General features: G+C 46.4%; 1 protein-coding gene across 1 annotated transcript in view; it reads left to right on the top strand.

Annotated features, from left to right (window-relative positions):
* The window catches only part of cux1a (cut-like homeobox 1a), a 103,082-nt gene that overhangs the window by 60,363 nt on the left and 18,360 nt on the right, over positions 1 to 24,359 (top strand). The window contains exons 6-18 of the mRNA XM_056594751.1: positions 443 to 965; positions 2,254 to 2,330; positions 3,773 to 3,833; positions 9,053 to 9,101; positions 11,327 to 11,431; positions 13,063 to 13,251; positions 13,748 to 13,806; positions 15,365 to 15,413; positions 15,519 to 15,612; positions 17,238 to 18,044; positions 19,875 to 20,054; positions 22,802 to 22,936; positions 23,770 to 24,296. Coding sequence (XP_056450726.1) covers positions 443 to 965; positions 2,254 to 2,330; positions 3,773 to 3,833; positions 9,053 to 9,101; positions 11,327 to 11,431; positions 13,063 to 13,251; positions 13,748 to 13,806; positions 15,365 to 15,413; positions 15,519 to 15,612; positions 17,238 to 18,044; positions 19,875 to 20,054; positions 22,802 to 22,936; positions 23,770 to 24,296 — 2,855 coding nt within the window. The remainder of the gene's footprint in view (positions 1 to 442; positions 966 to 2,253; positions 2,331 to 3,772; positions 3,834 to 9,052; positions 9,102 to 11,326; positions 11,432 to 13,062; positions 13,252 to 13,747; positions 13,807 to 15,364; positions 15,414 to 15,518; positions 15,613 to 17,237; positions 18,045 to 19,874; positions 20,055 to 22,801; positions 22,937 to 23,769; positions 24,297 to 24,359) is intronic.

The following is a 24,359-nucleotide window of genomic DNA, read 5'->3' as shown; positions in this document are numbered from 1 at the left end:
AGTCGGTCCGCTAACACCCCGGTGTGTGTGGTTGTGTGGAGCTCTGTCTGGGGAGTGGTTCATGTTGATTGGTGCGTCCGAGAGGATTAAGCTTCTCAGATATACTTACAGTATAACGCCATGGTGTGTGGCGCATTTCAAATTCAACATCACTCATTATAATGCTCATACTCAACGACACGTACTGGCCTAAAAAAAAAAGGCACATCACAAAGTTGCCGTGGGCTGTAACCATGGCGATAAACCCTTCCCCCTCCTTCCTAGAATACTCAGCCCCAAAACACTTTATTTTGAGTGCGTAGTGTTTCAAATAAAGGAGAATGTACATCAGCATGTAATAATTCAAATCATTATAACCTCATGCGTTTTCTACTTCTCCACCAAACTCCTCATCTCTTTTTTCCTTTCTCCTTATTCTCCTGCCCACTGTCCCGTGTCCCAGAAATGACAATTAAAGCACTTAACCAGCAGATAGAAGGGTACGAGAAGAGCTCCCGGCAGACCACGCAGCCGGGGGGAGGGCACCAGCGGCTGGAAGGAGAGGCCCTGGAGAGAGAGGGCCTGGAGAGAGAGGCCCTGGAGACAGAGGCCCTGGAGGGAGAGGCCCTGGAGACAGAGGCCCTGGAGACAGAGGCCCTGGAGGGAGAGGCCCTGGAGGGAGAGGCCCTGGAGGGAGAGGGCCTGGAGAGAGAGGCCCTGGAGAGAGAGGTCCTGGAGAGAGAGGCCCTGGAGAGAGAGGGCCTGGAAGGAGATGGCCTGGAGAGAGAGGCCCTGGAGAAAGAGGCCCCGGAGGGAGAGGGCCTGGAGGGAGAGGCCCTGGAGGGAGAGCGCCTGGAGGGAGAGGCCCTGGAGACAGAGGCCGAGGCCCTGGAGGGAGTGGCCCTGGAGGGAGAGTCAAAGACAGACACGTTCAGGGACGAAGAGGAGAAGCGAGAGCGAGTTTGCGCTGATACTGAGGACGAGAGGTAAGGGACGGAGCCCACATCCTGTGAAGCCCCCAGCGGGGCTCTAGCGGGCGCTAAAGTGAAAGAGAACCTCTAGTATGAATCGGTTTATGACGGCCAGATGAGTGCTCCAATCTAAAAAGGACAATGTGCTAATATGTAACAAAAAATGTAATAAAGAACTGGAAATGTACAAATGCCCCTCGGGGTGGACGGCGTCACACATTACAAGTACAAGTCTTAATATGACCTGTCAACGATTTACTGAAACGCCAACATGCTGAGCTCTGAGGCTGTGGCTGTGTCTCATTGAGCTCACGTTTGACCTTTATTGGGATGCATGTGTGCCTCAGGAACTCCTTCTGAGAGGTTCCCCCCCTCCCCTCCTCCCAGCCCCATGGCTCCACCTTGATACACTTGGCCTGATAGGATATGTGATAGGGCTGATCGGGGTCCAGGGGGCCCCATGTGGGCCACTCTATAAAAGTTATTTTTGGATGAGATGACATTTTTAGGAAGCGTTTGCTGCAGACCGTGGAGCTCGCACTGCGATCTCTGTGACCTGTAAAATAGGAGCAAATATTGAAGTCAAACCGCAGCGACCGCAGCAAAACCTTTTTTTTTACGCTGTTTGTATATGAGTTGTGCAATGGTGGTGGTTCACATGATAAAAGGTGTGCTTTCTGGGTCTAGTTAAGACAATCAGCGATAGGTGATATGGTTGTGTGTTAGAAACTCACAGTAGCGTTACAAACACGGGCTCCCAAAGTGCCTGTATGGTTAATCATGCACGTCACGTGTCTTTTCATACTTAAAAAGACGGCACAGACTTCAAGGGAATGTGGGAGCGGGTTAGTCTTTGATACGACAGCTGAAATCCTTACTGTCTCATATTGGCATGTTTCAGTAGAATTGGGTCAACAAGTTGGGTGAAGAGAACGATGAGTGTCTTATGTGTGTGGGTAATGTAAACCCTTTGTGTGGGTGTGTGTATGTGTCTGTGCGGATACGTTATATGTGTTTGTCTTGGTGTGTGTATGTGTATGTGTCTGTGTGTGTGTTTGTGTAAGTTATATGTGTGTGTCTGGGTGTGTGTGTGTGTGTGTGTGTGTGTGTGTGTGTGTGTGTATGTGTGTGTATGTGTGTGTGTGTGTTTGTGTAAGTTATATGTGTGTGTCTGGGTGTGTGGTGTGTGTGTGTGTGTGTATGTGTGTGTGTGTGTTTGTGTAAGTTATATGTGTGTGTCTGGGTGTGTGGTGTATGTGTGTGTGTGAAATGCAAACCCTGAGCTCCATTCTTCCATTGACAGTAAGCATAAAGAGAGAGGGCACCCTACACCTTCGGGCCGGGAGGGGGCTGACGTCAGCGGCCGACACCAACACACAGGTACGTTCAAACATCAGTCATATCAGAGCTGGGTCTAATGCTGTCTTATTGACTTGAGCTGTGGCAAAGGGCTTGCCTCAGTCCTTGGCTTGTGAAGAAACGTGAACAAAACACTGGTGAGACACACACACACACACACACACACACCCACACACACACGCACACACACACACACACACACACACACACACACACACACACACACACACACACACACACACCCGCACACACACACACACACACACACACACACACACACACACACACACACACACACACACACACACACACATAAACTCCCTGTGTCTGTCATGTCCTTTCACTCATGTCATTGTGCCAGCGACATGGCCCGAGTGCTGACCAGGCAAGTGTCTAACTCCTCGCTGTCAAACAAAACCGGCGGCTGCTGCCGGCGGCGGCCAGCATGTCCGCTGACGGTGGCCTGTCACAATGTATCACACAAACACACACATACACACACACACACACACACACACACACACACAGACAGATTCTCGGCCTTCTCTCTCACTCCCCTGCACTGATACAAGTGATTAGGACATACTTCTGGAGCTAGGCAAATTAGCCGGCTATAAGTGCCGCCGTACAGTAAAAAGGACAAAGCCTTTTCAGTTGCAGCAATTAGATATGTTGTTTTTCGCCACAAAGGATGTCATGGGAACAGATGTTTAGATTTCACGGTTCGGATCTGCGACGCTCATCCAACATGGAGACCGAACTCACTGTCCAACATGAGGACAGAGATAAACCGTTACTATGGCAGCACTGTGGGGTAACATGGAGGGGGAAATTCATTTAATTTCCCGACAAACTGAATTTATTGTAAAGTAGTTATTGCATCATAAAGGTGTGTGTATTTGGATTTGCCTCATGTGATTGTGTGACAACAGGGTGTCCTTGGTGTGATGGTTTCATTATATTTAGAGCTACACAACACTTCAAGGCTTGAATAAATCATTTGTAATATATGGATAGAAATAATTTACCTTTCACAACAAGTATCAAAATGCTGGCTCCTGGTTCATTATCCAAACCAGACCGATGCGTCTAATTACCATTTTACATGATACAAAAGCCCGGGAAACCCTTTGATGCTGAGGTGTTTGTGTATGTGAAATACCGACCTTGTGGAATATTTTGGGCTAGCCATTTATTCAGTGCTATTGCAAAATGTAAGTTAAGGCTTCTAAAACGTCATTTCAGTTTTTTTGGGGTATGTTGACTAGTGTGTTTCTAAATGTTTCAATGCTATAAAACAAGGCATCTGTCATTTCACCTCTTTGAGTCAGAACATTCAACACCACCACTTGACCAGACACTAAGATTCTGCTTTTGTGACACGTCGGCAGTCTTCCTAGTGTGAGCCATGTGCATGAGTGTGCCGAGTGCGACTCATCTGAACAATTGCCTTTGTCTCACAGCACTTGAAGTGAAGCAGACGGAGGACCTGAACAGCAAGTCTGACAAAGAGTCGACTACAAAGTAAGTTGTGTTCTCAAGTCCTAGGGCCTGCCATCAGTCAGAACTTCTCTCTCTCTTTCTGATCTCAGAGTGGCAACAGGGCGACACATGACAGACTTTCACACCTTCTCCCACTCTCTCAAAACCTGTCACCCTTTTCTCTATAACAAGCGATAAGCGATAAGCGTACACTCATTACATAAAGGGGATGGAGAAATCAAACAAATCAAAGAGATGTTTAACAAATCAAACATGCTTTTACCTGCAGTAACACTTAATTATATGAATCTTATTAGCCTAATAATTTAGTACATGCCCTCTTCTAATCTAACAACAGATATAGCCTGTGTCTCTTTTATTTATAGGGACCGACTTAGGGATTGAGTCAGGTTTGTGTTATGGCGTGCTATACATAGGGGTGACTCACTCCCAACAAGCTTTGACTTTAAGGTACTGGGTGCAATGATGCAGATATATAAGGGTTTCCTATGAGTATTAGTCCCTTTGTCTGGCCTTCTTCCTCAATTCAGTTAAAGTAGGTCCAACAGTCCTACTTTGCTATAGCAGAGCTTCTGGGGGGAGCCCGCACAGAGCCTGGGGCCCTAAAGCAAAAACTACAAGGGGTTATTACGGAGATTTTCTACCAAAGGGGAAGACATTTGAGAGTGCACAGAGCTTTTAGAAAAATGATTTTAATAAGTAGATAACTACGATGGCCAGGCAACATGGTGTTGTTTTGAAACCATTTGCTCTTATGTCTATGAACCCTGGTGTCCGAACAGGATGTTTTAGCCTGGCCTCGATGCTTTTGAATCACTCATTAACTGTGACCTGATGGGCCGTCCAGATACTGGAAATATGTCTTCTTCACGGTCTTCACAATGTTGATTTGTTCTCATTTGTGTCAAAAAAAGGATCCCTGATTAATTTGTACTCTACTAACAAACCACTAAATCTTGGTCATTCTTTCAATTTGTACTTAAGTAAAAGATTGAACATGTTTTCAACAACATGAAGTTATCAAACAAATGTCTCTTTGAAATGCCTTATTCCCCGATTCAGTAGGTCTTTCATACACTGTTAATAAAGTCACAGAGAAATGGGAATGATAACATTCAGAATGTGACATTATTTTCCTCTCACAATGCCTGTTGGGTTGCGATGGTTTGTCATTTTCAAAAAAGTGGGTCCCAAGAAAAAAAAGCATTGTTGTAGTAGGCCATCAAACTCTGACGTTGTTAGTCTGAAAGTTCTTCTCTCTCGACTGCGGATAATTCCAAATAGGCAACAACACTTTTACCTAAAACTACATCAAATGCCAACACTCGCTAATTGAATGGATATAATCCACTCAAAGATACGCAAAAATAATCTACATTTTAGGGTAGTGGATGAGTTATGATATCCCCCTCCAAACATACATACACGCACACACTAACACACACTCACTCAGTATGTTAAGTGCTTTTGGAGTCTACATAATTGCAATGAATTATAATCATTATAATTGAAAATTATTTACAAATTTGCGGCGGTCCGATCCCGAGTAAAGCCTGACCCATCCCAGAGCAGGACATGTAATAGGAGAAAAAGGGCTAATACACAGTGTAAATCCATCCAGCGCCCAGAAATACTAAGCGGCCCAGTCTACTTTTGAATATGATTTAGCTGGCTGATTACTGACTGATGCCCATCAACCCCCCTCCTGTCCCCCGTCCCATCATCCCTCTCAATCTGTCTCTGATCCCACTCTCAGGGGGGGGGGGGGGGGGGCATATTTCCTTACTTGTTAATTCCCCATAATCCCGTAAATCCAAAGGTATTTAATAATATTATGCATCCCAGTACCTTGAATGACCCATCAGACTATAATGTGCTGTTTGGCTGGCATTACATCGGGCCAATAGCTCAGCGTTAATGCCATCGCCGTCCACTGGCCGACCTAAAGATCGAGGTGTTCAGCGTTATTACATTTTTGATACTGGAGTCAATGCCTACACAGCGCTGGAAAGGGCGATGGAACATACCATGTGTAACATAGAGAACACAAGAAGATGCATGGAACAGGCCAGAAAGAGCACTAGGATGCGAGCCAAACTAAGCATCGGACTGCATTGTCCCTCAATTGTGTCTTACCAAAGAATATCCTGACAGACCGTCCGGTGTGATGGGGATTAAACTGTATAATAATAATAATAATAATAATTTTATTTAAAGGCGCCTTTCTCTGCAATCAAGGACAACGTACAGAGGAACACAATGAACAACTACAACAATTACATATTCAGGCAGTGGCGCTTGTGTGTGTGTTTGTGTGTGTGCGTGAGTGCGTGGATGCGTGTGTGCGTGCGTGCGTGCGTGCGTGCGTGCGTGCGTGCGTGTGCGGGACTAGAGCCCGACGATAAAGGATTTTTATGGCCGATAACGATACAAATATTTGGACGTTTTGATTAATGGGTACATAAAGCACTCAAACTATGTTTATCATTTATAAAATGTCTCCAAAATAGTGTTAAAGTCCAGTTTTTGTCGTTTTTGTAACGGGTGCTTTCTAACGCCATTCGGCGATGACGTCACGTTGGGGAGACGTGGTGGAAGGTAGCATCAACCTAGTACTAGAACTAAGGTGTCTAAGAGGTGGAAAGAACCACAAATACCATGTATGATGGCCGTCATGGCCCACAGCCGTATAATTTCGAACCTGTCAGACGTGAGAGGGCCAATGAGGAATTGCCGAGAACTGATGGCGGTCAAAGCCAATTAAATGCATGGTCAGAGTAAAATGAGTGGAGAGTTGCTATCATTTAGCCTCGCAGCAACGAGCGCTGGAGCTAGTCAATGAACAGCAGTGCATACAATAAGGAATCTTTTATTTATTTTTACTGAATAGCACCGAGTGAAAGTCAACGTCTTTCTTTATATCTAGTGACAGCGATTATGTCGGTCAGATAAGTACCGGTAAACTTAGTCAGAAGATCTAGAAATAGAGGGCATAATGCTAGCTATATGCACGACGCTGAAGTTGGCATCCGATTCGCAGCGTCCGATTCGGCTTGAAAACCACTTAGAATCTTCAAATCGGTCCTGACTGAAAACCACTACACCTAGACTCTTCAAATTTGGACTACATTATCACAGTGAGGCTATACATTATGTAAAACATAGTTTCAGATTTGTGAAACCTTTACCCTATTTGTGAAAATGCAGTACAGGCTTATTTGAATGCTTCGTAGGGGTCCAGACCGCATTGCATTTTCACAAATAGGGTAAAGGTTTCACAAATCTGAAACTATGTTTTACATAATGTATAGCCTCACTGTGATCATTTAGTCTAGATTTGAAGAGTCTAGGTGTAGTGGTTTTCAATCAGGACCCGTTCTAATGCAGTCTGGACCCCTAAAAAGCATTAAAATGAGCCTGTATTGCATTTTCACAAATAGAAAAAAGGTTTCACAAATCTGTAACTATGTTTATTATAATGTATAGCCTCACTGTGATAATTTAGTCCAGATTTGAAGAGTCTAGGTGTAGTGGTTTTCAATCAGGACCGATTTAAAGTGGACCAGCTGCTGAATCGGATGCTGCGAATCGGATGCCAACTTCAGCGTCGTGCTATACGCTACCTTGCCAGTCCTACCTGTGAAATCCCCCCCAGATAATCTCTAATTAAATCTTACCCCCGACGTTGTAATCAGATTTCCGATTAGTTATCCCACGTTTTGATGGTAGCCTACTAGCTCCAGGAACAACATCTTGGCCTAGTGTTATCAAGCTTTATTTTACCCAGTGTGCCAAATACCAGTCAATATTCAGGGGTCCCCTCTCCTGATTGTTGCGCAATACCGATATACATTTTGCAGTAGGCCTATAACATTACAATATTTCATGGATGCAAGACAATCTGTATTTAGCCTACATGACAACACACACGCAGACACTTAACATTTTTTGATAATCCGATATGCTATATATTTTAAAACAACACAGGAGGCTGCATTGGCTAAAGTTGTTTGGATGCACGTTGATTTATAACAAGGAGAGGCAAAGTTGTGCATTACAATGCAAACACGACAATAATTGGCACCAATCTGGCGCACTTCTGAGCAATCAACTGAATAAATGGCAGGTATAGCCTATCGAACACGCAATCAGGGCACTTGCAAACAAGTATGGCCGATCGTGGTGTGACATTATTTACCCATCAATCTACCGCAAATACGACCAGACAGATGTACATTGAACACATACACAAAGCACATTGTCCAACCCGGCGTATGCTGACAGACAGCCCACAACAAGCCAAACATCACCACGGCGGGTGTGCTCTCTCTCTCACTCTCGCACGCCCGTACACAATCACTCCAACTTATCCAACTCCAAGGCTAGGCTGCTTCACTAAGACCACAACTAACCACAAGGCCTTCATAACCATGCAGTATGCCAAAGCCGGAAAGGACACACACACAGTTGCACACACTCATCTTATGCAAAACAATCCGTTTTATTCAGTCACTGCAAAGATTGAAAGACTGTATTTATTTATTGTCACAACAGGAAAGTCTAAATCAAGTTCTGATAAATACAAACTTAAGATATGAAACTCAAAGTCCTTTGAACAAAAACACAATAACCCCAAAAAAACCAAAACGTCTGTTTTTCTTATAATCAACCGATACCGATAGTTTGGAAAATGCCTAATATCGGCCGATAATATCGGCCGATAATATCGGCCCGCCGATAACAATGCGTTTTGCATTGCAAAAACGCAGAACTACATACAAATGGTCTGAACATAAATTAGCAATGCACACAATCCAGTCTCATCACATGTATTTGGCATGTGAATAAGTATCCTGACACACACACACACAGTCTTTGCTAGATTATCATTTCACTTTAGTTAATTAATGAAAGTAAAATAGTTACATAATTCAGATATTTATGTAGCACAGTTAGAGCCACAAATAAATAACATTTGCAATTTGTGCATCCAGATTTTTAAGTGACTGCGTGTGTCACGTGTGTGTGTGTGTGTGTGTGTGTGTGTGTGTGTGTGTGTGTGTGTGTGTGTGTGTGTGTGTGTGTGTGTGTGTGTGTGTGTGTGTGTGTGTGTGTGTGTGTCTGTGTGTCTGTGTGTCTGTGTGTGTGTTGGGGGATATATGACTAAACACATTTGTATTCATTTTTTGATTTTTGAAAATTCATGGAATGACTGCAATGTTGTGCTCTTTCCTCCCCAGGGCAGACCACATGAAGGAGGTGATGTCAGAGCTGGAGGTAGCCAATCAGGTGAGGCCTTCTAAATGACGTGCCGGTTGGAGATATCATTGGTGGCTCACTTTGCTTTTTTGTATGTTTAATAGAATTCAGTATTCTGAAAAAACGTTTACGTATGAATCATAATAACTTTAGTTGTTTATATATATTTTCCTGTTGGGTATTTGACTGTTCTAGGATATGGTTTTATTTGCATAAATTCGTTATTATGTTGTTAACGAAATTATGAGTTTTAACCCTGAACCACACAGATCCAATTCTTTGCTTATAATAGATGCAGTGGGAAAAAAAACTGAAAATGACAGAAAGGAAAAATCCCAGACATATGGTCATCATCATTAAGGGTGTAGTTGGGGAGAGGGCAGTGCAAATTCATCTCTCTATCCACCATAAGTGTAAACCTCCCCAGCCAAAACTTCACAGAACCCCTCCCCCTCTAAAATGCCTGGTCCTGGAACTCGGTCTCTTGTGTTTGTGTGTAAGTACCAGTCACCACACAGCCCCCCAGGGGACAGTATTAGTATGACGGGGGGCGGGGGGAGGTCTTTGATATCATCACAGCCCTGGGCCGGGCTAACGAGCAGGAATGGCCTGATTATGGCAGTGGTGCGTGGTGGGAGTCCCTTTAATGTGGAATGAAAACACATGGGATCCTCTTCCTGTCGTCGTCCCCATGTCTCTGTTCACGTCAGTGACGCTCGTTCAAAGCCAGTTGAATGTGAGCTTGTTTAAACAGTGTATTTCATACCTTGTAGCGAGCAGAGAATAAGCGTCAAAACATCATTAGAGCAGTCTCGCTCTGACCTCATTCTCTGTCTAGACTTAAACCTTCCCTGACTTAAACCCTTTTGGCAGTTAAAAATACTGGTCGTGTTTGCGGTCTACGCAATGCCTTGTGAATTGGGCCTTTGTTCTTTGCCTTTGCTTGAATGAGAACTCTCTCTTCTGGGCGATGAACTCACCTACTGTAACTCCGACCTAACGAGATTGACAACAAGGCTCTCGCTCGTAACCATATCTGTCTCCAAATGTTTCGCTGCATATTTCAAACAAGACGGTATAATGTGTCTCTCGTCAGTCCCAGAGGAGGAGTTTCACTCGTGCCATACAAGCTCTTTGGATTCCATGCATTGAGCTGAATCTTATTTGTCCAAAAATAACCTCTAAAAATATAAATGCACAACTTGCAAATGAAATCACCCTCAGACTGAATGTGTGTCACTTGTGCCAGTACACAGCCAACTGAATGCATTTTATTCAGCGCTAAAATATCATAATAAGGCGTTGCGCACAGCCCTGTGTGTTCTTTGTCTGCAGCACCCTGGGTAATCCCTCATGTGGCGGGTTGAGACTGCAGTACACTTGTGTGTGCAAATGTATGCGTTACAACCTGTGACACTTTCCCCTTTCAAGTGTCTTTCTAATGCAACACATACAGAACGTCCCTTAAGGAGAGCGACAGGATGAGAGTAGTTAAAGTCACTCGTTCTTTCCCTACACAAGGGAGATGGCTGGCTTCATGAATTATGCTAAATAGTTTACATTTGATTAACATCATCACCACTGTAAAATGTATTGTTAACCTTATTATTTCTGACCTTCAGAAAAATGTTCTATCATCTCAAAGGTCACATTTTAATAATTGCATAAAGATACTATTTTTAAAGGTTGCTTCTATTAAACACCTCGGTCAGTTAATAAGACATTGCTCGGCACTGTAAATTGTCTATCATTTAAACATCGACGATGATGATTGTTTAATCATGATTAAACAATCATAAACAAAGTGTCAACAACAAACATAATAATCATCATGTACTAACTGCAGCAGCAGACAAGAAAATAAAATATCATCAAGACAATACATAAGTCAATATATAAAGTGATAATGGAATACAAAATTAAGAAACAATAAACGTAAATTACAGTATATAACAGTGTTAAGCTCAAAGCTTGGACAGATTTCGGTTGATATTTGGAGCGCCTCCCAAAACCGAAACACTAAATGTATAGTTTAAGTACTCACTTAGTATAAGACTCAAGTCTATTTCGGACGAGAAAAAGTTAATTCTGGGCTTTACACGTGCAGTAATTATAAGTACGACATTTATTCAAATACAGTACAGTGTAAAGAAAACGGATTGTGTATGAGCTCAGGCTGGAAATCAATAAAAAGGTCCCAAAAAAACCAAACCTGCTGTTCCATCGCCATGTTCCCTCCCTCCCTCCCTGGACAGAGAGCGGACGCTGCGGAGCGGGAGGCCACCGCGCTACGGGACCAGCTGACGTCGGCCCACCAGTCCCTGCAGCTGGCCACGCAGGTCCAGAAGGCTCCGGATATGGTGCGTAGCCTCGGGCCTGGCCCCCAGCCACAGCGCTGGACTCGTTTGGCTCCCAGAACCCAACTAGTTCTTCATGTCGGACAGAAAGAGGTTCTCTGCACATGTTTGGTATAAGACAGAGCCTCGAATGGGGGGGGATTGAGTCCTTCTGACCACATCGTTCAGGGCTGATATGTGTAGCGGTCCTTCTACACTAACTCTGATGTTCCTTGCGATATGTTTTTCCCTCACATTAATAAAATGAGTACACATCGCTGAACCGGAATCACATCATAAACTCACTACAGATTCCACGCCATTCTGAGAAAAGCCTCATTTATTTGAATGTCTCTGTTTGATACTTAGTTATCGGACAGGAAAACCACCTCAAAAACAAGCGACTCCAAACCCTGGATGATTTAAAGTTTGCAAACCCACACTCAAAGTGATACACCAGTATGTTTGAATCTTCAAAAAATCTTCTTTTTGGGAAATGTTGCATTCAGTCGTCCCAGCTTATGTAAATAGTTTGGCATGAAAATATCAAAAAGGAATGTGAATTCTCTAAAGAATCTAAAAAGTTAATTTAGTCTAACTTGATATATTAACTTGTATGTTCATGTAAACAGACTAGTATTAATTTGTTTGTACCTGAAATGTTTCGACTACTTCCTGACGCTTCTGAAGAAGACTGCAGGAAGTAGTCGAAACATGTCAGGTACAAACAAATGAATACTAGTCTGTTTACATGAATATACAAGTTAATTCTCTAAAGAGTTTCACTAAACTGAATTTCCCCTTCGAGGCATCAAAACTCATTTTATGAAAAAGACAATGTAGCTGAAAATCCACAGCATCTTGAGGTTTGAGGTACTGGCTCTGTAGTACTAACTGGAATGATGATATCATCCCCTTTAGGATACTAACTTTACCGCTAGAGGAAGATTTCAGTTCAAAAAAGAATCCCAGATGTTCCACCTTCCTAGGTCTCACAGACAAGATCATATTGCAGTGGGTTTGACTGCTAAACATACCTTGTTGTGTCCTCAGCCTTTTACTGAGACTTCGACCGACGTCCACCATGAGCATCCACTGCTATGGCCTTGTTGACATGAGAGAAGAAATACGCGGGTTCTACAACCGTTTTTATCTAGATTGCATCAAGATCCAAAACGCTGCCCTTGATATGCACCCACACACACAGGCTTCAGGTCGGCGCCGCACCCAATTTCCGAGAATGGGCGTTGTCCCAGTTTACGTTGCTTCGGATAATGTCACAAATTAAATGTAAGAATAGAAATGCAAACGGCTAGGGATCCCAAAATAAGTAGGCACAGCGCGACGGTGTTCCCGAGAAATGTGTGTATGACTCCCTCCTCGCTTCATATTGATGGGGCAACAAGTGGCGGGTGACAGCGCCTCCAGGTTCTGTCTAGACCGGACCTTTTATCCACCATCCATCTTCTACATTGAATTTCGACATGCATCACTTCCAGATGTTTTTTTTTTAAACGATATTGATAACAGAGAAAAACATCCATATCCGCGCTCGCGATCTCACCGCCACCTTGGACGGCCAATTCAACACACTTGTGTTCCGACCCACCACCGGAGGAACCCCTTCTCACACTCCGCATGTCTCCGCCCCTCAGGAGAGGGCCCTGGAGGTGCTGTCGCGCTCCAACTTGGAGGTGGAGCTCAGCACCAAGGAGCGCCAGGTGCTGCAGCTGACGGAGGACGTGCAGACGCTGCACAGCAGCCTGGGCCGCGTCAGGGAGACCTCCGCCGAACAGATCGGCCAGCTGAGGCGAGAGCTGGAGACCCGCAAGGCCGCGCTCAAGGTGGGTCGGGGCGGAGACCCGCAGACCAGCTGATGTGCTGCTGATGTGTGTGTTTTCATGTTGGACCGAACTCTCTACAGGTTCAGCACGCGGGGAAACCCGGAGCATTAAATGATTTGAAACCCAGTCATGAAAAGCAACTTACAAATGATCAAATGTCCTCGAGAAAAGCTTTCATGCGAAATGAAAATCAGCTTACGCTCAGAATCTTACTCTACAAACTGAACGATACGAGATGCGTATGAAATTCACTCCCGATGTATTTTGAATGTTAGTAAAAAAAATAATCTGTTCTTAACCACGATCCTTGACCCCTCAACGTATCACCCCTGTGATGTTGTTGAGTATTTGCTGATCCGGGTCATTAATCAAGAAGAAGGAGCTGTTCTCTATAATGTCCTTGCCCATTAGTTTGTCGGCCCTTTATGTTCACATGAACCGAATGGCATTGCTTCAGCATTTGACGTGAACATTTTGTCTTTATCTTTCCGAACAGCGACTGGAGGAGAAGCTTGGCGAACAAGCAGACTACGAGAACATCAAGAAAGACCTCCGGTAGATACCTAAACCTAAACCTACCTAACCCTAAAACAACCTATTTAAGAGGAAACATGATGTAAAACGTTACATAGTAGAGGATTGAGTCTGGTCCAAATCTCAACGTGTCCTCAAACTGCCCTCAATGGGTTAAATTCATGCTATTGCATGAGTCACATGTTTCTGGCTGTTTTGGGTTCCCAAGGTAACGGAAATCAAATATCCTTCCGTAGTGGAGATAGTGAAGTTTGAACAGCCATATAGCCCTGCCCCTTCATGGATTAAGAAAGGGTAAGCAGGCAAAAGGGCATCTTTAAATGTCGATAGTGATTGGGGACCAGCTCTGCCTTGGTGTTTGGTTCACCTTAGAGCTTTGTTGGAGAGTACTCTTTAAATGGTTGTTGTATTGGTTCATACCATGCCAGGATGCCCTCAGGCAAATCATTGACCTAAGGATGTAATCCTTCTGCTGGATCAAGCTGAGGCCACAGACGATTGGCTAACCAGAGCACTGCTTATTTCAAGGTGGCACTTTAATTGGACGAGTTGAGTCTGCTGTTTGACCTCTGTTTTCTGTCGCTGTCGTTTAAAGTAGCTGTATGTACAAACTGGATATGAAGACAAAGTGTTTTAGTTAGACTTTTTAACATTGTGATATGTTGGAGTAGTATTTCTGCTATTGACCATGAAATACTTTTTTTCTTTTGCTATAAATATATAATGTTTGTGCATACTCTGTGTGTGTGTGTGCATTCCTGTGTGTGCGTGTGTTATCCCTGTGTGTGTGTGTGTGTGTGTGTGTGTGTGTGTGTGTGTGTGTGTGTGTGTGTGTGTGTGTGTGTGTGTGTGTGTGTGTGTGTGTGTGTGTGTGTGTGTGTTTTTTTGTGTGTATGTCCCTGTGTGTTTCCCTGTGTGTATGTGTTTTAATCATGTATTTAATATTGAAATGTACTCTTTGAAAAATGAGCATTCATTCTGATGAAGATGTTTTTGTAAAGCGACACCAATAGGGACATTTTGAGGGATTTAGATTTATATTCCTGAAATGACAACACTGGCCTCCTTTGTCTAGTGCAGGGTGTCGGGTTCGTCTTTTCCAGACGGTATCAAAGCCGTCTTAATAAAGGTTGGCTGATGAGCTGCTGCTGCTTTGTTGCACTGCTAATGTTTCGGGACCACACTTGGATTATTTGTGCTAGATATATAATAGGCTTCACAAAAGAAAATGCCAGGGTCGTCTCTATTTCAGAGTGATATTCCCCCCGGTTACTGAATGCTGACATCATGACATCCTTTCAATTCTGCTGATGGACAAGAAATGTTTTTTTCATTTTTACGGGGAAATGTGTGAAGCTAGCATGTGACTTTTTCGTCTTCTTCTGTCGTCTTTTGCTCGAGATCATTAGATTGTCACATTGAAGTGAGTTAGCATCAAAGTGATGACCAGATAGATTGGCCCAATGTTTACTTTCTGATGAATGCCATGTAATTGAGACAAGTTAGTTACAACGGCTGAGATGATGAAAAGCAACAAACTAATGCCATTGGATGACGTTGTTTGCTTTGTTTCATGCAGTTCTCGCAAGTCCACCGAGTCTGGAACGTCAAACTGTTTGTCAGCTCAGGTATGGGCGGGCCACTCTTGGGCAATCCCTTGCATGTTTCCAGTCTGAAAGGGTTCCATGCCCTGCCATTTATAGTTGTAACCAGTGTGTTTCTCTTCTTCCCAGGACTTCAAGCCCATGGACATGTTATTACAGGAGAGGAGTCAATACGTAAAGATAGAGAAGTCCTCTCTGAACCACAACAATAGTGATTTGAGTGGTAAGCAGACGACCACCTCGCACTGCACTTAACGGATGGAAGAATTGTCAATAAAATAAAGCAATAAATGATCTAAAAACATAAAATAAACATATCATATCAAAGAGGAGTGTATCAACTACACACCCACCAAATAACTGTAGTTATAATAACTGTAGTTATTTCCCCAAATTCCCCGGGGGAAATAAACTCGACCCATTAAATGATCAACTTCATAACTTTAATTACATAATTTGAAGTCAATTACGGATATCGGATTTCTGTCTATACATTTTAGACTTAAAACAAGATAATCTTGAAGGTCGAGTGGTTGAAAAGTGGAGACTGCCAGATTCAAGCATGATGCGTCCTGCCCTCTGGAAATACCGTTTTGGGGGGGAGAAGAAAAAAACAAGAAAGTCCTTCAACACAGAGCTCCTTGAGGCTGTGAGTCCACTGATTAGTCATCAGTGCCAGGCACAAACACACCCTGCTCCTCTTCACTCTGGAGCTCAGAGAGGCGCTAGCAGGATGCCAGTCTCACACCAACCGCAGCGTGCCTCTGCCCTGGGATCAAGTCAGCCATACATCCTTTCACCGACAGTCAGGGAAAATTTGAACCCAAAAGCCCAAAATGTAATCTCATTCCGCAGCACACAGACGCGGGCACAGGCCGATGCCAGGGACAATTGGAATGTCAGGTTGCGTAGGGATGAGCTGAGATGGTATCTGGGCTTGCGGTGGGCACGCTGCCAGACGTTATTGAAGTTGCGGAGCGTTTTGGAGTTCTTTAGTTCCTACATCTGTGAACAGCATGCCTCCAGGGGCTCCAGACGGGAAGTCTGGCTGGCAGACAGGAAAGACTGCCAGCAAATTGCAGACAGAAGCAGAAGAGCTCTTGAGGGCAGGGGGGAGGCAAAATAGCACTAACTAGAGAGGAGAGAAGGAAAAAAAGGAGCATTCCCTGTTGTGTAGAGTTGGACTCTGAAAGATCAGGTTCACTGTATCAGATGGCGAGTAACGCAAACAATAGGAGGAAACAAGTGCTTTGGTGGCCGTTGTTTGGTACACTTCCACCAACTGGTGCTATTGAACTGCTTAGAGCTATGGATTATATGAATGGACTCCTCCGGTGGGATGTCTGGAGGTCTTTGGTTTGAATAAGAACTCTATAGAGAGCCAAAGTGATTACTTAGTTCACTGGAGTAAGAACATCTTTTCAATCTTTAGAAACACTTTAGATTCATACAGAGAGTTGCCCAGCCTTCAGCCTCGTTATGTCACCAGTGACATGGCTGTCGGACACCTGGATGCTCGCCAGGGGCCCGATGTGGGGTGGCGTCTTGGCCACTCTCTCACTTTCTCACTTCCTCGACAGCCTTGAAATAAGTGCTTTCTATTTGCTGTCTTTTTTTACATGCACCAACGGTCAATCTTGTTTAAAGTCTTCAATGCCGCTCATAATAACAATACATGTATTTTGTGTCGCACATTTCAAAAGATTCTTCTCTGAACATCAGACAATTGACGTGGATCTAGGACTATAATAATATTAGAGTGGATTTTCCCTTCCCGTACGAGACTCATATTTGCATGTGGCCTGCATTGTTTCCACACACATTCCCGTGACGCTTTGCTTCTCCCAGCTGCGTCAGGGCAGAGAGTGACGGAGGCGCTGCAGCATCTCCTCTCCAGCCCCATGATGAACCACCAGAGCCGACAGGACTCCCCCCCTCCTCCTCCACCTTCCTCCCAGCTGCTCGTGCGCACCAGCAGCTCCTCCGCCAAGTCCTCCAACGAGGAGCCCCACAGAGCCGCCAACGGCACCCACCGCTTCTCCCCGACGGGCGTGGGGATCGTCGGGGGCCAGGACTTCTTCACCCCGTCCTCCGTGGCGTCGGTCGGCAGCGCGGCCTTCCCGCTGTCCGGGAAGATCGCCCTCAACTCCCTGCTCCACCGGCAGCTCATGCAGACCTTCTACTCCAAAGCGCTGCAGGACTCGGTGTCCTCCCCCGGCGGCGGCGGGCTGCTCTTCTCCCCCGCCGCCCACTACCAGCCCCCGCCCGGGCCCGGGCCCCACCCCGCGGCGCAGGCCCACGGCCAGCCGCCGCCGCCGCCAGCCTCCGCCACGGCCAGCCCCGACGCCAACGGCCCGGTGCCGTCCCCCAGCCAGTCGGAGGGGGCCGGGAGCGCCTCGGAGGGGGAGGACATGGACACGGCGGAGATCGCGCGGCAGGTGAAGGAGCAGCTGATCAAGCACAACATCGGCCAGAGGATCTTCGGCCACTACGTGCTGGGCCTGTCCCAGGGCTCCGTCAGCGAGATCCTGGCCCGACCCAAGCCCTGGAGCAAGCTCACCATCCGGGGAAAGGAGCCCTTCCACAAGATGAGGCAGTTCCTGGCCGACGAGCAGAACATCCTGGCCCTGCGCAGCATCCAGGGGCGGCAGAGAGGTGAGGGGGAGCGGGCCGCCGCCGCTGACAGCGGATAGGTCCTGTTCTGCTCTCATCTGATGTTTGCTCCCTCATTAGCATACATGCAGGTTTTTGTTTCAGAAGATGAATGCTGCATGCTACATGGGGCGGTTGGGGGCAGACCTCTCAGATCACATTCACCAATCTCCATGACTTCCATTTCTTGTCATAATACCCAGAAGTGGGGCGGGGGGGACGACGACGACGACTAATTGAAGCTATGATAGCCAAGTCCCGCAGACGGTATGTCAGAAGAGAACAATGGTGCTTTGTGTATTCATACTTGCTTTGTCTACATATTTTTGGCTTTGCTATCATTTTCCGGTTTGAAACCGGATTGTAATCTATTGAAGAAACATCTCCCAGGGGTTAGCAGTGAACTGGCTTTGCTGACATAACGTTATGATGTGCTAACGTTAGCTGTAGTCTCTGCAGTAGCTCTACATGTTCTGAGGAAATGATTGTTTTAAAGATGGCATTGGACGTGTGTTTGAAACGGCTCCCCTGTTGGTGGATAGCGACGGCGTCGATAACATTGTCCATGTACCGTGCTTCATTGAGAGTCCTGGTGCGGCGTGACGCGACAGCCAAAACACCGGGTCAGCACACAGCAGTTAGAGGTTCTGATGCTAGGAAACGGCACGCGTCTCCGCTGCCTGCCGTCTGGCGTTCAGCCTCAACAGTCCACGGGATAAGGAGATGACATCTGAAGGACTGTGACGCAACAAAACCCAGACAGCTTGTTTTCATTACATTCACATGTGTTTAAGCTTTTGGCCAATTTTTTTTCCATTAACCAAAAACACATCGCTTTAGCAGTCAGAATCTTTTCCCAAATGTTTATTTTTGGGACAAGAATGTGAAACGTGAAGCAAACGGTAGGAAATTGAAATTAGTCTTGTTGGCAGCCTTGGTCCTGCGTGTAACATTGTTCATAGCGTGCCCTTTTCAGTTTGACACGTTGATGAAAGCCTTCTGTAAGCCATGCTCCAGCAGAAAGAGTCTGCAGGGAGACAGGTACCACACCTGGTCTCGTTTAGAGGGTCAAATGATGGGAAGACATTTCTCAATTAGCCTTCAGTTTTGTTCAAACTATTTCTGTGGACCCCGCTTTGGGGGAATTTACTATACATCAGGATGTGGAACTGTAGATTTCGTCTACAGGTGTACACTTTTGGGTACGACTGTACACGTTCTGTTCATTCATATACACCATGATCACCCGACATACTCTTCCTCTTCGTTAATATAGGGAACACGGATTCCATTTTGTCTTCGGTTTTGCTCTGTCGGAAAGAGGAATGTCTATGTTTAGTGTCAATTGTTGAATGAACCACTCGTGTGTTGATAGTATTGCGTTGTCAGATCATTATATTATGGTGAGCATGCGGTCGCGTCCATGCCGGCTCTGAGGTATCTCAGGGACTTCTCCCTGTGGGTGTTATATTGTAATACGTATCAGTCGCTCATGTTGTCGGTATTCCTGGAGTCACATCTTTTCGAAATTCTAACGCAAGCCGTCTTTTACGGTTTGCGGACAGCAAACCGTCACGTTGTGACTGTGTGTCTTATCGACAGCGACCGATCACACGCTACAGCCATCCCCTTGTTCTGGCGGTGTGTCCCCGGGCAGTGTGCACGTGTGGGCTGAGAGGGCGTGCCGTAATCCATGAGCATCTCCCATCCATCCACCATCTAGTCAACAGGAACCCACCCCGCCACCCCCACCAGCCCCAGCACCACCACCACCACTACCACCACCACCCGCACCACCACCTGTCTCACGTGTCCGCACTTGTTTTCCAACAGAGCACCCAGGCCAGAACCTAAACCGAGTGTTTCAGGAGGTTCCCAAGCGAAGGACCGGCTCTGAGGGCTCCGCCAGGCCAGGTCTGTTCTCTTGCCTTCCCTGTCCGACCTCGTGTGGTCACAGCTCTGCTCTGCTTTGTTGTTGTGGCGTCCCCTTTCACTGTGTTGGTCTCTGTCCCGGTACGGTGTAAAAGCCTGGCCGGGGGCCTCGTTGAAACGGTAGAAAGAGAAGTTGGAGTCGGTTGGTGTCTGCACTCATTGCAGACAGCTTGCAGGCTTAACGTTGATTACAAGTGTTTGCCATGTTATGTGAGCAGAGTTATTTTGTACTCCAAATGGCATTCGCAATCTGTGGGCCACTTTCAAATGATGGCAGGACCTCAAATGTATAATTAAGAATTAACAAAGCTGTTTCATTTGCCCTGCAATCAACTTTGTTGTACTTTTGGTCCACGTCCTCTGAAAGAATGCCTAATGTGTACCGACTCGAGGACATTATATTCAGTTGTTTCTGCCAGCCACATGCACACCACATCACATAACAACTCCTAGCATTATAGACCAAAGTAAACCTTTCATTCAACGCAATTCTACGTCTGGGACTTGGGAGACATGCTTTATTGATGCTCCTCAAAATAACCACAAATCAAGAGAAATAAAAGAGCCATCACAATGCTCCTTGTTGGCACTTTTTGTTGAAATCCCCCTTTTTGGTTTCAAACCGTTGAAAGACCTTGAAGGAAAACGATTAGGTCATCATCCCATAGGCCAAGACACTATCAGTAAAACAACACTGCCTATAACACACGACTACTTAGGAAGCACTCCCAGGACTTCTCATGATACGTGGCTACGGAGCAGGAAGGGGCTACCCCAATTTGGCATCGGTCCCGTGCGCACTAGGAGACCACCAACCCGCCCTCCACTCCACCAGCCTTTGATCTGTGGTGTTCCAGAGAGGAAACCCGCAAGACCCTCTTCAAACGTCTCTGTCCTTCCTTGGCTGTTTGGTCTGTGGTTGTTTCCAAATGCCCTTTGTTGCTCAACCAATCAGCGTTTGTTTGATACACAGGACTGCATGTATGCAGGATGAATGATCAATTTGAAGGTACTCTCTCTGTGCTCTTACTCTCCCTGGCTCACCTTTGTCCTGTCTTCACCTACGGGTTAGGCTCTGTTACATCTGCAAGGAGAAGGCTTATCCTCATAACACCATTGAAACAATGAAATCCGTCTGGGAAACAACAACGATATAAGCTCATGTTCCAATCCGTTTCCTGTAAGTGTGTGTGTGTGTGTGTGCGTGCGTGCGTGCGTGCGTGCGTGCGTGTTTTCCGTGCATGCCTGCGTGCGTGGAAGGAAGTTGTTTAGCAGTGTCCTTGTTACGAATTGAATCTCTCACTTTCCCTCACTACTCTGCACTATAGCACACCTACTCGCTACTTCACCCTTGAAACAAAGTTACTGTATGTTGTTTACAGTAGGTCGTTTGATTTTAGCAGGGTGGTGTGTGTACGTGTGTATGTGTGTGTCTGCGTGCATGTGTGTATGTGTGTGTAAGCCTGTAAGGTCAAACTAGAATGGCCTGCTAGTACCAGCAGCAACCAACCACCTTCCATCAGGCATCTGGCCCCCCTTCCCGTTGGCAGGGTCATCCCCTTTTATTTTAGCCCATAAATTACTTCAAATGTATGCCCAGCTGCCCTCCCTTTCACTGCCCTCTCTCACTTGCTCTCTCGCCCCTTCTCTCCCCACCTCTTCTCCCTCTGCCTCCCCCTTTCTCTCTCTTTCACTCTTTCCCTCTCCATCTTTCTCCCCCTCTCTCTCACTCTCCCTCCCACTCTCACTCTTCCTGGCGCCTTTTCTCTCTCCCTCTTGCGCGCTCTCTCCCTCTCTCTCCCTCTCTCTCTCTTTCTGTCACATACACACGCATAAACTATGAGCAAGCAGTGACCTTGCTTTAAAGGCGTCTGCACTCGCTGAGGACAAAACTAGATCCTTTTCAATCCACCTGCTTTGATTCTTAACCTTCAGCGATATCCAGTATTCAACTTGAACTTCAATCGTTTCTTCGCTTCTATGGCGGTTAAATGTCTGATCGTTTCTACCCAGTTGTCAATCGCCGATAAGCCAGACATCATATTTCAGCAATGCTGTCATGTCCCAAGCTAGTTTGGCAAGCAAGGCTGTTTTTGGCTGCAGTGCAACAAAAAAAAATGCTGTAAAGAAGATCTGTCCACCTTATTACCGCTCATGCCAATCCCTCCTGCTTCCACCAGCATTTCCAACTGTCTGGTTTCCAGCTCCTCCAACAGGGCCTCACCTCTTCAGTGGACGCCGTCCAAATATTCCTCTTGCCCCTGCTGGGAAAACGCATGAAGGAGAGGGAAGCGAGAGGGAGAGAGACATGGAGAGCAGGAGGGAGGGAGGGAGGGAGGGAGGGAGGGAGGGAGGGAGGGAGGGAGGTGGGGAAGCCGGGAAGCAGCTTGTTCTGTTTTGGGTTATTTTCCTCCTTGGCGTTCATGAGGAACATGTGTACAGTAGCTGTGTTAACAGGACCAGGCTGGGATGTAAACCGAGAGAGAGCCCCCCTGGGGATCCAGGAGAGCAGTAGCCAGAGAGATTGGCGGGGTTGGTTTGGGGGGGGGGGGGGGGCTTGAGGTTGCAGTAACGCATGGTGGAATCCAAGCCTGCAGATCTCATTGTAATAGTTCCTTCAAAGTCGTGCATGTCACCAACTCTACAAAAGTGTGGACAGTATATGTGTTCTTTCTTTTACAGAACATGTGTCTTTTATATATCTGAACCACAGTGTTCCTTGTGTGGGGGTTTACATGGCTTGTGAAGCCTTATGGGGGTGTTCCAGTGAAGGCCTGCTCTCCAGGAAAGATGTAATGCAATGGGTTTGATGTGTGTGATTTGGTGTTGAATACGTTGTGGCCTGCTGTGTTGGTCTACAGGTAACATCACCACCCGCATCCGCACCCCCGAGACGGGCTCAGACGAAGCCATCAGGTCCATCCTAGAGCAGGCCAAGAGGGAGCTCCAGGTCCAGAAGTCTGGTGAGGGAGGTTTATAAGGCATGGGTATCACTTCTTCCATTGTTTATTCGCACCTTGACTTTAATGACGGTGATGAAACAAATTGTAATGTGTTTTATTTCAAATTTGATTTTTTTATCACTATTCAATATTGTTATGTCTATGTATTGTAACTACGTCGACTGTTATCGCCATAGCTGTTTTCAAAATCGTTCCCTATTACGGATATAGTGCACTATATAGGACTCGCCATTTTGTAGTGGTGTTCGAATTCTCAGTGGTTAATTTCATGCACTATATAATGCACTTAAAATACCCAAAATGTGAGTGTACATACTCCCGGATACCACAATGCAATCCGGTCGGGTTTTTCCGGAGAAGAAGAAGCTGAAAAACCACGAAAACGAATCTCCGGCTTTCGTTCAGAAATGTCAACAATTTATTTGGGATTTAACATAGAAAATGTAACATTCAAAATTAATAAAAAAAACCTTGATCAAGGAAATGTAACATTCAACATCAATGCAACCTCCAGCTTTCCTCGTGAGTGTTCCGGTTTGTTTACATGATGTGGGCGCATCTGTCTGCGTCACACAAATACCCGGCGCATTTACTGACACAAATTACGTTTAGAAATGTTCAGCGTAGTGTCTTTTGTTCGTTCCCTATATAGTGCACTATATCATGAATACTATATAGGGGATAGTGAGTGAGTGAATAGGGAACGGTTTCAAACACAGCTCATGATTATGAACGGTGTGTCACGTGGGTCTCTGCACAGGAAGGACCCGCGCATCAGCAGGAAACATACCAAGAGTCCCTGTCTCAATGTCCTCCTCTCGCCCCCTCCCCAGCGGACTGCCTGCAGTCTCCCTCCCCCGGGGGCGGTGGCGCCGAGGGCTCCGACGACGCCATCACCAGCATCCTGGAGCAGGCGCGCCGGGAGATGGAGGCGCAGCACGCCGCGCTGGAGCCCCTCCTCAAGGCCTCGTCTAGCGACCTCTCCCTGCTCCCGCCCAAACTCTACCTGGGCGCCTCGGCGGGCCTCTCCCAGGCCGCCTTCTCCTCGCTCTCCTACGCCTCGCTGAAGAGGGCCGCCGCGCTCAGGCCCGCCTCCTCCTCGCCCTCGCCCGCCGCGCCCTCCCCGGCCGCCATCTTGGACTTCCACCTGGGCGTCCCGGTGGTGAAGAGGGAGGCGGGGAGCGGTGGTGGGGGGGGAGGAGGCGGTGGCGAGGGGGCCGCGGAGGCCGACGGTCTGGCCAGCGGCAGGCCGGGAGTCGCGGCACGGGGGTCCTGGCGGGATCACTGGTGGAGCAGCATGCATCCCCCCGGAGGGTGGGCCAAGACGGAGGAGCCCAGGGACCCGGAGGAGAGCAAGGAGGTAGGATGATGATGATGTGGGGGGGGAGGGGGGGGGGGTCTGTGTTCTGTGCTCTGGTCGCCT

The sequence above is a fragment of the Gadus chalcogrammus genome, chromosome 7, assembly GCF_026213295.1.
Source record: "Gadus chalcogrammus isolate NIFS_2021 chromosome 7, NIFS_Gcha_1.0, whole genome shotgun sequence".
Classification (NCBI taxonomy): Eukaryota; Metazoa; Chordata; class Actinopteri; order Gadiformes; family Gadidae; genus Gadus; species Gadus chalcogrammus.
Note: the sequence above shows the minus strand (reverse complement) of the source record. Positions and strands in the feature narration are given on the sequence as shown.